The sequence below is a fragment of the Trichosurus vulpecula genome, chromosome 4 (assembly GCF_011100635.1).
Source record: "Trichosurus vulpecula isolate mTriVul1 chromosome 4, mTriVul1.pri, whole genome shotgun sequence".
In the NCBI taxonomy this organism is placed as follows: Eukaryota; Metazoa; Chordata; class Mammalia; order Diprotodontia; family Phalangeridae; genus Trichosurus; species Trichosurus vulpecula.
The window spans coordinates 392,254,331-392,268,614 of record NC_050576.1 but is presented as its reverse complement, the minus strand read 5'-3'; the positions used below and the strand labels follow the sequence as shown (position 1 = coordinate 392,268,614).

The 14,284-nt window shown below is 40.1% G+C and overlaps 1 protein-coding gene across 1 annotated transcript in view; it reads right to left on the bottom strand.

Annotated features, from left to right (window-relative positions):
• TMEM255B (transmembrane protein 255B) overlaps positions 1-14,284 on the bottom strand; it is a 134,982-nt gene that overhangs the window by 18,194 nt on the left and 102,504 nt on the right. The window contains exons 5-7 of the mRNA XM_036755795.1: positions 13,432-13,512; positions 5,938-6,023; positions 2,126-2,285 (exon numbers count right to left, since the gene is read on the bottom strand). Of these exons, the coding sequence (XP_036611690.1) occupies positions 2,126-2,285; positions 5,938-6,023; positions 13,432-13,512 (327 nt within the window). The remainder of the gene's footprint in view (positions 1-2,125; positions 2,286-5,937; positions 6,024-13,431; positions 13,513-14,284) is intronic.

The following is a 14,284-nucleotide window of genomic DNA, read 5'->3' as shown; positions in this document are numbered from 1 at the left end:
TTTTCCATGGGGCTGGGGCCAGACCATACCCCTCTTTCACCCTGATCCAGGAGTTTTCCCACTAACCCGCTCCGTTGTTTTTGGCGTCTGTGGGTTGAGAAGTCTGGCAATTGCCACAGTTCAGTGATTTATGGCCCTATAGCCTGCTCTGCCCGACTCCCTGTGTGGTTGGTCCTGGCATGGCCTATGCTGGGCTGCGCTCTGCATCCAGCATGGTGCGATAGACCCTTCCCAACGACCACCCAGGCTGTCCTGGGCTAGAGACCTGCTTCCCACCATTTCAGGGGTTGTGCAGCTCTAGAATTTGTTCAGAGCCATTTTTTACAGGTGTTTGGAGGGACCTGGGGGAGAGTTTAAGTGAGTCCTTGCTTTCCAGCCACCATCTTGGCCCCCAGTTAAGCATTGTATTTTTCTACCTTTCTGCCTTCATTCACACTGTTCTCATCTTTACCTGGTGAATTTCTAGTTATGTTTATTTGCGAGATAACATTGGGTTAGATGATTTCTAAGGTCCCTTCAAGTTGTAAATCATTTATCCTGTGATGTTAAGCTCAACTCAAATGATGCCAACTCCCTGGCACCATTTCTCTATTACACCCTTTTAATGATTACTTTTTCCTTTTCTAAAGTCAGACAGCACTTTTTTTACCTCTTTCAAATGTACTTTTCATATAATCTAATTATAAGTCTGTAAGCTGTATGGGAGCAGTGACATGTTTTATCAAGGTTTAGCATTTCTCACTATTAAGCACAGTTCTCTACATAAAGTTCCCATTTAATAAGCAGTTTGTTGAATTGAACTGAGGTCTTTGGACTCTGTGTCCAGTGCTCTTAAAATTGTGTCTTTCTTATATAAACTGATACTAAATGACGTGAGCAGAACCAGAACACTGTACACAGTAACAGCCATAGTATGTGATGACTGACTTTGATAGATTTGGCCCTTCTCAGCAATGCAAGGACCTAAAACAACTCCAAAAGACTCATGATGGAAAATGCCATCCACATCCAGACAAAGAAATATGAAGTCTGAATGCTGATCTTAGCATACTGTTTGCTCTCTTTTTTTGTTTTGTTTTGTTTTGTTTTTTCTTTCTCATGGTACTTCCCTTATGTTCTAACTCTTCTGTACAACATGACTAATGTGAAAATATGTTTAATAAGAATGCATATGTATATGTTTAATAAGAATGTATATAGGATCGCACATTGTCTTGGAGAGGGGGAAAGGGAGACAAAAAATTTAAAAGTTGTGGAAGTGAATGTTGCAAACTAAAAATAAATTAATTTGTACAAAAAATGTATCTTTCTTGCGGCACAATTTCGTAAGGACTCATTTTTCAACCATTCTATGGAAAACTGTTTTTGTAATGTTAATTGAATAGACAGATCTTCCCCTGTTCTTTAATAGGCTTGCTGCTTTGAGCTCTGACGCAGCTCACAGCTGTGATGCATACCAAGTCACAAAGACCCCATTAGGAGAGGGACTTGCCTAAGGAGGAGCTTGCTTAGGGGAGGCTTGCTTCTAGGAAGGCTTCCACACCTTTTGGTACTAAGCTATTTAGGCACTGAGTCACAAGGGTTGTGATGCCTTCTGGCTCTGAGCCTATTTGGCAAAAGGGTATATATACTCTGAAGTGACATTTTGTTTTGGGGGTTCACTTATGAGAAGGACCTTTTGATTCCCTGGACAGGACTCTGAGTGGCCATTGGTTCAGAGCCCTCCGACTGCTCAGATGTAAATGCTCCCCTGATCCAGTGGTATATGCAGGTGGTTGTATTACCTTGTTCAGACAGATTAGAGCCCTGTCTGTTGATCTTTCTGCTTGTATTTTCTCTGCTTGCATTTTCTCCATGTTCGGGGTGCTGACCTTTCCCTTGAGCTAGTGAATGTAATTAAAGTTAGATTGTTGGCCCCTTTAAAAAGCTATCTTTCCTTTAAAAATAGATCAAAGAACATGTGCTGGCAGGCCATCCTAGATGTGCCAGGGTGCTTGCTATTACAGTGATATACGTGTGTGTGTGTGTGTGTGTGTGTGTGTGTGTACATTAATTGATTTGGATTCTGGACCTAATATGAATGGAGAAAGCAATGCAGGTCAAGAGAGAGAATCACCCAACTCACCATGTCCTTAAAGGCCCCCAGGACAGCTGCAGTGATGATCCCCAGAAACAAACCAATGATGTTTAGCACTGTTGAGGTCCACAGCAAACGGTAAAGGTGAACCACATCCTGACAGCCACTGACTCCAACAAACTCATAGTAACTAGTAGAGTGTTCTGTGCTGTATAAGGTAAAGTGAAAATGGCATTGGTAACTTTGTTACACAAGCAATAGGTGACTAGACATACATTGAGTCTAGTATTGTAACAAAATGCAACGAACAAGAAAATTCAGCTGATACACATTATATGCTTTATATATTATGCATATGGCAGTCAAAAATGGTCAGCAGTTCTAATAAGTGGCCACAATCAGTATTATTTTAATATAATCATGAGAAGCAGCATGGTATAAGACAGGGGTGGGGAGCCTGTGGTCTCCAGGCCACATGTGGCTTTCTAGGTCCTTGGGTATGGCCTTTTGACCGAGTCCAAGTTTTACAGAACAAATCCTTTTATTAAGGGGATTTGTTCTGTGAAGTTTGGATTCAGTCAAAGGGCTACACTTGAGGACCTAGAAGGCCACATGTGGCCTTGAGGCTGCAGGTCCCCACCCCTGGTATAAGGAATAGAGAACTACCCTCAGAGTCAGAAGACTTGGGCTAAAATGTCACCTCTGATACCTCCTGGCTACGCGACCCTGGGTCAGTCACTCACCAAGGAGTTTCTTACACCATTGAACACTGTCAATCCCGTACACCACAATCCCCAGGTTCCCCCCTTCCCCCAAAAAAGGATTCCCCCAAATCAACCAAACCAAGTTTAAAATTCTTCCCTTTACATTAGTTGTTTGCTTGTTTGTTTGTTTTTTTAGCATAGATAAATACTGCAGAAGCTAACAATTTCTTTGATATCATGTCTAGAAAGTCAGTGTGGCATAGTAGGGTCACACTGAGTCAATCAGCAGATATGTGCCATGCCTTACACTGAGGTGGAGGGAGAGGAGAATACAAAGAAAGTTAAAAGCTACTCTTGACCCTTGAGCTGATTTCAAAGAGAAAAAGACTTGAATTCAATATATTGGCTTCTGTGATTGACTGACCTGCACTGGTAGAGGTAGTTTCCTCATCTGAGAGTTCTCTACACCAACTGAATTCACAGGTCCAGTCCCTATCCATATTCTATATACAACTTAATTTTAATTACACACACACACACACACACACACACACACACACACACACACACTTATTCAAAACAAAACTAGAGCAGTAGTACTGGGGATTCAGATTACTAGCAACCAGATTTCCCTCCAATCTTCATGTCCCATATCTGAGGTTCCCCAGGCTACTGTCATTTATCTACTTGGATGTAGAAATCCTTGCACAGCATATCCAGCTGCTTCCAGCTCATGCCTACAAACTGGAAGAACAGTCTGAAACAACAGAAACTGGAGCACTCGCCCAAGAGAATCATTGTACTTTGAGGGGAGTGAGGAAGCAGGTACGTGGAACTTGCCAAGGAAGGTAGCACAGAATAGACAGGGTACACAGCAAAAAATGGACTCTATATTCTCAGCACCTGAGAATCTTGGGAGAGAAAGAAGAGAGGAGAATGTGTTGGTGGGGAGAGAAGAAACAGAATGGCTAAGGTGGTGTGTGCTCAGATAGAAAGTTGGCCTTCTGGACAGCAAAGTCACCATGAGTGAAAAGAACAAGGGATTTGGAGTCAGAATCTCAGCTCTGATAATGATAACACTAAGAGTAAGAGCCAGTGCTTATATATTGCTTTAAGCTCTGCAAAGCACTTTGCATATGTTAACTTATTTGATCCTCCCAACTACCATGTGAAGTAGGTGCTCTCATTATCTCCATTTTAGAAATAAGGAAACTGAGGCACAGATTGATGAAGCGATTTGTCCCATCATGCATTTAGTAAGTATCTGAGGTAGGATCAGAACTCCAATCTTCCAGACTCCAAATCCAGCACACCCCCTAGCTGCCATATACTTGCTTCCTGTATGACCTTAGGTAAGGCATTTAACTTTTCTGGGTTTATGTCTCTTTGTCTATAAAATGAGGTGGTTATATTAGATGACTTCTGAAGTCCCTTCTGGTTCTAAATCTCTGATTCTTGTTCAGCTGACTGATCTTGAGACAATCCATTAGCCTAAAGGAGATGATTCAAACAATGACAGTTTCAGAATCAATGGCAGGTAATGGGAGAGGTGGGGGCTAAGTGGTTGGAGCCTTGAAGACCTCCTGTTTTGAACCAGGAAGGATAATAAATTCACCCACCCATAGAGTCCTACACATTGATAATCTGGCCAATAGAAGTCTTATTTTGCTTAAAAGTCTAAATACAAGCTTCATGGCAATGTGAGCATGTGTGTGTGTGTGTGTGTGTGTACACACACACACATATATAACATACATATATACAAAAGTGTGTGAATATACACATATAATATCAAAATATTCATGAAACTTTATAAGACTATAAAAGGAACTTTGTTTTTCCCCATTTTTTTTTTCAGTAGTAAAGCATCTCATGGAAAAATCAATAGCTCTCCAGTCTTGGTAGCCAATAAACTCTGTAGATCAAAAAGACCGCCACCCAGTGGGCAAACTATCTTTCACAAAGTCTTCTAACCCATCTCTTCTATTACAGTACTTCAAGGACAAATAACTTTGTCCCTTTTAGGTCTTCCCTGAGAATTTCTGTGTGACCTTTGTCTCTCACTCTCTTTTGCCCTCTGTTTCCTCATTTGTAAACATAAAGAGGCTGGACTAATGGCCTCTAAAGATCCCTTTGGGTTCAAAAACTAATCAGTCCCCAAAACAATTCCCCAAGAGGTGAAGTCTCATGGAACACTCCAATTTTAATGGGGCAGGTGGGCTTGTCTACCCACTTCCACCTTGATGTTCCTAAGAAGCAGAGAGGCATAGTGGATAGGGTGTTGAGTCTAGAGTCTGGAAGCCCTAGATTCAAATCTTACCACGAATACTTATCAGCTGGTTAACTTTGAGCAAGTCTTTTAACTTCTGCATACCTTAGGAAACTCAGTAGGACTTATCTACCAAGCCTTAGACAGTTATCAACTTTGATCTGGCTCCATGCAGAGAGTTTCCACATGGAAAGTTCTCTTCCTTAATAAAGTCACACATCCTATTTGTGTGTAGGGGGAGCATTGTGAGGCAGGGAGAGCAGAGCAGGGTTTTTTTTTTTACTGGTACTTTACTTGGTAAGTTCACACCAGCACTAAAAGCATGCAGAATGAAAAGGGTTTCCAGAGGTCATCCGTCTGCAGATTTTTATTATAAACTCATCTGGAAAATGTATGGGAAATCCATAGAAGAAATAGAATTCCTGGTCTACAAAATGGCAGCTTTACTGTTGAGGTCTTATCTAGATGACCAGTAAAGGTCCCTTGTACTTCTGGAGCCTAGGACCATAGCACTGATTACTTGATATCTACGTAGGCATGTAGGCATTCATTGAGAGGATGGCATAGCCTTTACCTGGTGTTCTGCAAGACCTCAACCTGTTTTATTTACCTGCTGTACAACAATGAATAACAATGGTCTGTCATCCTGGGAAATCCTATACCACAAGAGGGTGTCCAGTGTAACCCTTGGAGGACGACCAATCCTATATAAAAAAAGGAACTGGCAGGGTTGAAACAAGCAAGGAGAGGGCCAGACTTGATGTAAACACTATTCTGAAAGCAAATAGCAGTGGAAGACATTTATCTAGACCCCATCGATCTTCCTCAGAGTGGTAGGAGAGTGTGTGTGGGAGGAGGGAGGGAGGATATGGGAAGAAGGTACTTACTTCTCACAGTTGTATAAGTCACAGCAGTAGCATGTATTACTTTTCACTTTTAGCTGACACTTGCTAGTCAAAGAATGGCACGTGACCTGTAGGCAGAGAAAGCATTTCAGTTGTCTCAGCTGCTTCCACCTCTGTAACACTTCCCATTCTACTCCAGAACATAGAGCACCTTCAGCTTCCCACACATGAGGAATTTCTATCTACTTGGAGGCATCAGGGTTTTCTTTCAAGTAAAATGCCCATTAGCACTTTTGCTTTTTCTACCTCCTTGAAAACCTTTTTATTTCCCTTTCCCCCTTTATCCAGAAAACAGTAAGCCTAATGCTCTAGGGGAAAACAGACAGAACCAGACAACAACCAAGGAGCCCCAATTCAAAGAAAAACTGTTGGACACAAGCAAGAAAAGGCTCATTTAAATAGACAGAGACTTGAGAAAGCAGACAGACATCGGAAGGATCTGAGTGAATTCAAGTCGCACACTTCATCCAGACAGGAAATCATTTTAATGACCCCTAAAATGTGGGGCACTTTCATCATTTTTATTTGATGAAGCTGACTAATTGTCATATGGTACAAATAGATCACTTCTAGACATGGAGCTACAGAAAGAATGAGAATGCCTTCAACACTGATATGATTAAAAGGATGCCAAAAATTCCAACTTTTCTGTTTCCAAGACCATTTGACAACAAGAGAAAATAATACTGTGAAAACAATTTCCAGAGAGGCAGAGCATATGCTCTTCTTCTGTCATTTTCAGTTGTGTCTGACTCTTCATGACCCTATTTGGGGTTTTGTTGGCAAAGATACTGGAGTGGTTTGCCATTTCCTTCTCCAGCTTATTTTACAAATGAGGAAACTGGGGCAAACAGGGTTACGTGACTTGTCCCGAGTCACACAGCTAGTAAGCGCCTGAAGCTAGATTTGAACTCAGGAAGATAAGTCTTCATGACTCCAGTTCTGGCACTCTCTCCACTGTGCCATCTAGCTGCTCATAGAGCATATGTTATGCTAGAATTATAATCACAAAGCCCTGAGTTCCTATCCCATCTAACTGAGTGTCCCAAAGCACATGTAGTTTTTCATTGCCTTGGATTCTTCATCTGTAAAATGAGGTGGTTGGACTTCATGACCTCTTAGGTCCCTTCCAGCCCTACATCTATGATCCTATAATCCTAAGATTACAAGAATTCCACTTGCTAACAGGAAGCTTTCAGAGGCTTTCTATCCCTGGCATCTATCTTCACCTATCCCTGAAAAGCTGTTCTGCGTTGGAGGACTTATATGAAGTGATGACAAACTAAAGAAAGCAGAATCCAGAAAAAAGATACACAATGATGATGAAAACGCAAATGTTAAGGATATTAATAAGGCAGCTAGGTGGTAAAGTGTATAGGATGTTGGACTTGGAGTCAAGAAGACTCATATTCATGAGTTCAAATCCGGCCTCAGACACATATTAGCTGTGTGACCCTGGGCGAGTCACTTAACCTTGTTTACCTCAATTTCCTCATCTGTAAAGTGAGCTGGAGAAGGAAATGTAAACCATTCCTTATCTTTGCCAAGAAAACCCGAAAAGGGTTCACAAAGAGTCAGACAGGACTGAAAAATGACTAAACAGCTAACACTAAAACAGCAACCAAATTAAGGATTTGTGGAATGATCTCAGTCTTGGAAAACTAACAAGGAGACACAATTTCCTCTTCTCAGTAGGGAGGTGGGAACTACAATGTGAAATGTGTTATAAATCTCAGTTGCTAAATTAGCCAGCTTGGATTAAATGTGTTCCTTTGTTACAAGGAATGGTTTGATGGGAACATGGGGGAGGGGAGATTAAGGGGAAATGCCTGTTGTATAAAAACAAAAATCAACAATAATACTCTTTAAAAAGATGTTTCAGAGAAAGGCACAGAATAAATGTATTGTTATTTCATTAAAATTTATATTTTATTATTCGAAATGTAAATACTGTAGTTTGAATCTTAGAGTGGAATCTTATCTGGTGAGATCTGTGCCTTGAGAAACTTATTTTAGCATCTAAATAAAGGATAAAATTAGAAATGAGAGACAGTTGGGTGGCACAATGGATAGGGTGCTAGACCTAGACTCAGGAAGATCTAACTTCAAATTGGACGCAGACACGGACTGTGTAACCCTGGGCAAGTCACGTAACCTGTCTGCCTCAGTTTTTCCATTTTAGGGGGAAGATAATAGCACCCACCTCCCGGGGTTGTTATGAGGATAAAAAGAAATAATGTTTGCAAAGTGTTTTACAAATCCTAATGTGCTATATAAATGCTAGTTATCATTATTATAACTAAAGGCAACGTGGCTGGTCAGGAGGCTATTAAAATAACTAAGAGACAGGAGATAAATGTGAGAGATTTTGTGGAAGGAGAATCTGTATAAGATGACAATTGATTGACTGTGGAGGAACAAGACTGAAATTATTTGAATGTGAATCCATGTTTTCTTGACATTCTAGATCAAGGAGTACTTAATCTTTTTTGTGCCACGCTCCCCTTTGGCAGTCTGGTGAAGCCAATGGCTGACTGCTCAGAATCACATTTTCAAATACATAAAATAAAATTCACAGGACGACAAAGGATATCAAAGGTTTGTGTAAACAGAGACATCATTATCCGCATCTTGAAATCTGAATGTGGACCCCAGGCTAAGAATATTTGTTTTAGAGTAAGCTCAGACCTTAACTAGAGGACACTGAACTCAATGAGGCTTAAGGTCCCTTCCAACTCTAGGATTCTATTATTTTGAATCTTCTGACCTTTCTGGATATTATTCATCCTGGGAACATTAAGTCGTAGTTGTGCTGTTGTTTGTGGGGGGAAGTTGTCTGCCAAGAGGCAATGGAAAGGGAAGTATCACAAGGCCAAGAGAAATAACTCCCTTTGCATAACCCCTGATTTTGATATTTTGGAGACTATAGAATTCCATGATTCATAGATATATAAGCGTCACCAGAAGAATACTGATATTTAAAAGAGGACTTTGCTTTGGAAAGATGTTGGGTGGTTGTTAGGAGTATTATGGAATTTCCCATATGTAAGCCTGTATCCTCTTGTTCCAATTCAGCTTTGGGTTCAGTTTTGTTGTTCAAGCACAGTGGCTGCTCTAGATATATATTACGATGTATCAAATCTAGAGACTGTCTCACCAACTGCATCTTATAGTTTAGACTAGAGGCATTTTTCATCTACTCAGTTTTTCCTATTTGGACTGTTAAGCCATATTCTTTTGAGTGATTATGAATCTCGTTAAAGAGGCTCTGTAACATATCAAGGCTCTAAGCAATCAGTACAATATACTACACATACAGAAACACTTGGAAAACCTCCCAACCTGTAAAGAATTCCAATTCCATTTAGACTGTATATGGGACATCCTCCATGAAAGTGACAAACACCTCCAGCAAACATTAGGTCTCCTGTTTATACTCCACTTGCTGTTAATGATCAAATAGCCACCACTGCTGTTGCATATGTCAAGACATCTTAAATGATCTTAATATATGCACGGGTGATATTGGTGATACCTTGGCCAGGGAGAACATTTAAGGCTGTATTTTATTCAACTAAGTCAATTTCTTTTATATCAATAGCATCCATGATGAAAAAAATAAGAAGGGAATATTTTCATCAAGGATGCCTTTGATATGATATGTTATTCTCATAAGGAGTTTATAGAAGAAAGAGACAACTATGCCATAGTATAGAGAGAGTCGGCCTTAGATTCAGGAAGACCCTCATTTGAGTTCCATCTCTGACATACCCTGGCTGTTAACCCTGGACAAGTCACAAGAGTTAAGTAACTCTCTTAGACTATAAATTGAAGAGAAGGTTCCTATCAGTATTGGTATTCTCACTGGAGTTAAAATGAAATAACAAATCTGGTACAAAGAAAAATAAATGAGAATATAGCCATGTGAATTCATAGTTATTAAAGTCCCTTCGGTTGTGGGGAGTTTTATTCACCCAGTGGTAAAACTGTTTTAATTTTTTCCAATTACCTGAATTCTTTCCCTCTCTCAGATATTTTGAGAATCAGTCCCTCGATATCTTTAAAACTGTGCCACCTCCAACTTGTACTTCACCTTCAAATACTGTCTGGTTCAGCTTTTCTTCCCAACTTTGTTTTCTTTGATGCTATTTCTAGTGCCTCATGTAGCAAACTGGGGTCTGTGGTGCTAGAGTCAAAATTTAGTGGCCTCAAATATCAGCAATGGAGAGAGAATTTATTTAGGAATGTTAGATTCCCCCCCGCTTTTTCCAACTGTTTATTGTATTTTCATAGTTTCATCCTGTCTTAAGTTATTTTTACAAAAAAGTTTTTGCATACTTGTTTTCCCCCTGAACACTTCTCACTGTTTTATGAAGCAATACTACTCATAATCTCCCACCATTCTTCTCCTCAAATTTTTTGCAAATAAATTTATATCCTAAACTGGTGTTTCATTTTTATCACTTTTCAAGGAGATCATGTTTGTGGGCTGAGGTGGTTCCTAGACTCATTAGGACTCCTTATTGTGGTAACTGTCTTTTATCATTAAACTTTTAGAGGAAATGGTGATAGTCTCTTCATATCTGCTTGTTCATCTAGTCTCCATTTATCAGGATACATGGTTTATTTACACGGGTAAGATTAGGGCAGTTCTAAATTATAGACAGTAAATAGAGATCAGAGAAGGTATACAGATGAGAATACATGCCAGATAATACAGACAGTCAGTGAGCTCTCTCACTGGGAGCAAGATATCTCAGCTCAGCCAAGAGAGAGAGAGAGGGAGAGAGAGAGAGGGAGAGAGAGAGAGAGAGAGAGAGAGAGAGAGAGAGAGAGAGAGAGAGAGAGAGTGTCCCAGATATCACCCAAGGGAAAATTCCCTTACACCCTAGTGAAACAAAGAGGGGATCTGGGGACATGACCAAGGTGCCGGCTCTTCTATACGCTGGGTTCTTCCCTGACTCTCACTCCCTTCAGAGACCTGAAGAGAACCTAGAAACATGTCTTCTTTCTCAAAGCTGAGAAGTAGAAGACTATCATTCTCTCTTCTTTTTCAAGCTCTTGCCAACCTCACCCCTCACACAGGCATGGAGTGTTGAGTAATCATTCTCCACCTTTGAAGAGATTGTTTTGTCCTGACAAGCTGATGATCTGTTGTACCCAGACAACTGATCCAGAAATGACTTCCATGTCAATAACCAGTCATTTCCTGTCTTTTGCCTTCCTCTTCCATAAGATTTAGTAAATGAGTTTATAGCCTAAACTTAGCTGCCATATCTCTCTCCTTGGCAAGAAACTCAAATTGCAGGAGTAACAATAAAAGTAACAATAAATTATAACTCAGCTTTAAAAATGGAAATGTTCAACTGGAAGCCAAGAAGTGGACCTGGGATTGTGTCAGAAAAGAATTCTGATTTCTCCAGGGACCAAGGAAGCTAAAAGAAATAGTTAGCCTGATGACTAAATTTTTTTTTTTAAAAAAAAAAAGGCCAACTAGCAAGGAAGGACCAAATAATCCAATGAGCTGGGCTTCAGGAGGAACCCTTATTTGATTGTATGAGAAAGGAGGATCTGGGAAAGGCTGAGCAGTGTGTGAAAGGTGTTGTGAAACTGCGCACCTGTGTTATGAACATGGGCAAGCCAATTACCTCTCTAAATTTCATTTTCTCATATGCAAAATGGAAGCAATAATACTTGCATTATCTACTTAACAGATTTTTTTAATGAGGGGAAACAACTGGTGAAACTCAAAGTGACTTTTATTATTGTTTGGTCATTTCAGTCATATTTGACTCTTCATGAATCCATTTGGTGTTTTCTTGGCAAAGATGCTGGAGAGGTTTGCCATTTCCTTCCCCAGCTCATTTTATAGATGAGGAACTAAGGCAAACAAGGTTAAGTAACTTGCCCAGGGCACACAGTCTGTAAGTGTCTGAGGCTCTATTTGGCCTCAGGAGGTGACTTCCTGACTCTAGCCCCGGCATTCCATCCACTGTACCACCTAGCTGCCCTCGAAGTGGTTTAGAAATGTGTTACTTATTTTTTCACTTATTTTCTGGACCTGTAATTTCATTAACATCAGGAACATCTGGTGAGGAAGTTTCTTCAATTCAATGCAAATCAGTAACTATTCTTTAACTTCCAATCTTAGAAGTTTGCTTGGGGCCATTGAAAAGCTAAGTCACTTGCCCAGACTCACAGTGAGTTGCATACAGAAATAAGACTTGAGGCCATGTCTTCCCAACAGTAAGCCTGGCCTTCTTTCTATCTACTCTGCCACTCTGTCTCTATTATCATCATCATTATTATTACTATTTTAAAATTTTAATAATTTTTATTTCCCCCAATTACATGTAAATATTGTTACACAGAATTTGCAAGTCATTTGTCCCCAAAGATTTCTTCATATTATAGTAAAAAACCTGTGCACTTTAATATAACTAGGTATTCTATCTCAGTAAACACAGAAGAGCTTGGTACTCTGAGGGCACTTAAGAGGGGAAGTGAATGAATCCCAGGGCCTCATTCCAAAAGAACCCTCCTGAGACCTTGAAACAATGGAACCCAGTTAATGAGCCTTCTTTGGGGAAGCACTCTGGGGACCATATTGAATCAAAGCACATGATTCTTGTTTAACGTTCTCCCTTCCCCTCCTCACATCTAAGCCCCAGTACACATGAATTTCAAAACATCTATCCTCTGAAATATTCTATCAAGGAATTTGATGCAGTTCCAGTGACTTTCTGCAGAGCCAAGGAACAAATTGTGAAGAAGGACATCTGGCTTCCCATAAACCATGGGGTCATTTGTTTTCCATTTTCCTTTCCGTGAATCCCCCCTTCCTTTTTTGTTTGTAGCAGGTTGACTAATCCGTGTTAACTCAAGCTAACAGGCCTAGTGATAGAAAGCAAAGAGAAGGAAACAAAGTGCCAAGCATGAATGTCTGATGTTTCAAGAGGAAATGTATTAATGTTTTGTCATGTACTTTATTATTTCTGGCATTTTGATGCAGCTAAAAATGGGGGGGGGAACCCACTATGCAGAATACTGACATTCTTGGCTGGTGGAAGGTCAATATGTTAGATGTTAGAGCATCTTGAGCCAATGTAGATTTATCATCTTAGCTATTTATTGCAATACTTAAAGTCAGTAGAAGAAAAAAAACTAATGATAATCCCCATGGAGAAAGTCATACAGAACTGAACAAATGAATTTCCAGCAGACCATGATGTACCAAAGATGGAATGAGAATAATTGTATTGCCAAAATAAATACAATTGATTTTTTAAGCTATCTAAAAAAATGATCAACCATGGAAAATAAATTACCCACCATGACAGGAGTTAGAGAGATAGAAGGAAGACTGCTAGAATTGGAATATTCCACTTCCTTTTAGGGAGGAACACAGGGAAATGCATTAGATCTTTAAGGTTATCAGCACATGAAGCAAAGGAAACCCAGGGTGCTTTTGTTTACCTCAGTCTGGTAGACGTCATACAAGAATCCTACCCCACTTGAATAAAACTGGCACCTTCCAGTGTTGAGCGGCCTCGGCTCCTGGGGGCAAATAAATGAATAAACATAATTGAAATAAAACTGCTTTTATATCTAGTCCAAGAATAGCCAGAGATAACATTAGTGCAGTCAGTCAACCAGTCAATGAGGCACCATTTCCCATCTTTAAAGAAAAAGGTGCCGAAACAGACAGGAGCAAGACTGAGGAAGAGTGCTGCTGTCCTCGTGCCCACTGTACTCTGTCCAGAATCTAGCTTAGTAAAGGATCACAGCATCCCAGCACATTGCGCTAGGGGGAAAAAACATCTATGTCTTCCATCAGTCCAACATGATTTAGGTGCAGAGAAATGGATCATACACTCTCTTGAGATTCCTTCCTACAAATCTATCACACCAACGCCCTGCTATTTTATCTCCAGAAGACTGTCAGTGGAAATATAGGGTGCACCATGCCATACATAACATTTCTACTCATGAAAAAAATAAGAAAAAATAGCAATGATGCTAAGCAACAGATTGAGGCAGGATTTTCCCGGAACATAGGTTACAAACTTTGGGAAACTCCATGAATCCTTTCAAGATATAGGGGCAGCCTTCAGAAAAGTAGGGCTTTCTTACTTAAATAATGGTGTTGAGTGAACACTGAGAAGATCTAATTCATTATCTATAAAAGCAGCACACAATGGGCTGTGCTATCTGAGACAGAGGCATAGAAACAATCTTTACTTCAATTCTATTCAATAAACATTTATTAGCTCCTATTGTATGCAGAGGCTAGAAGAAATATAGTTTAGATTACACACTGTCCCTGCCC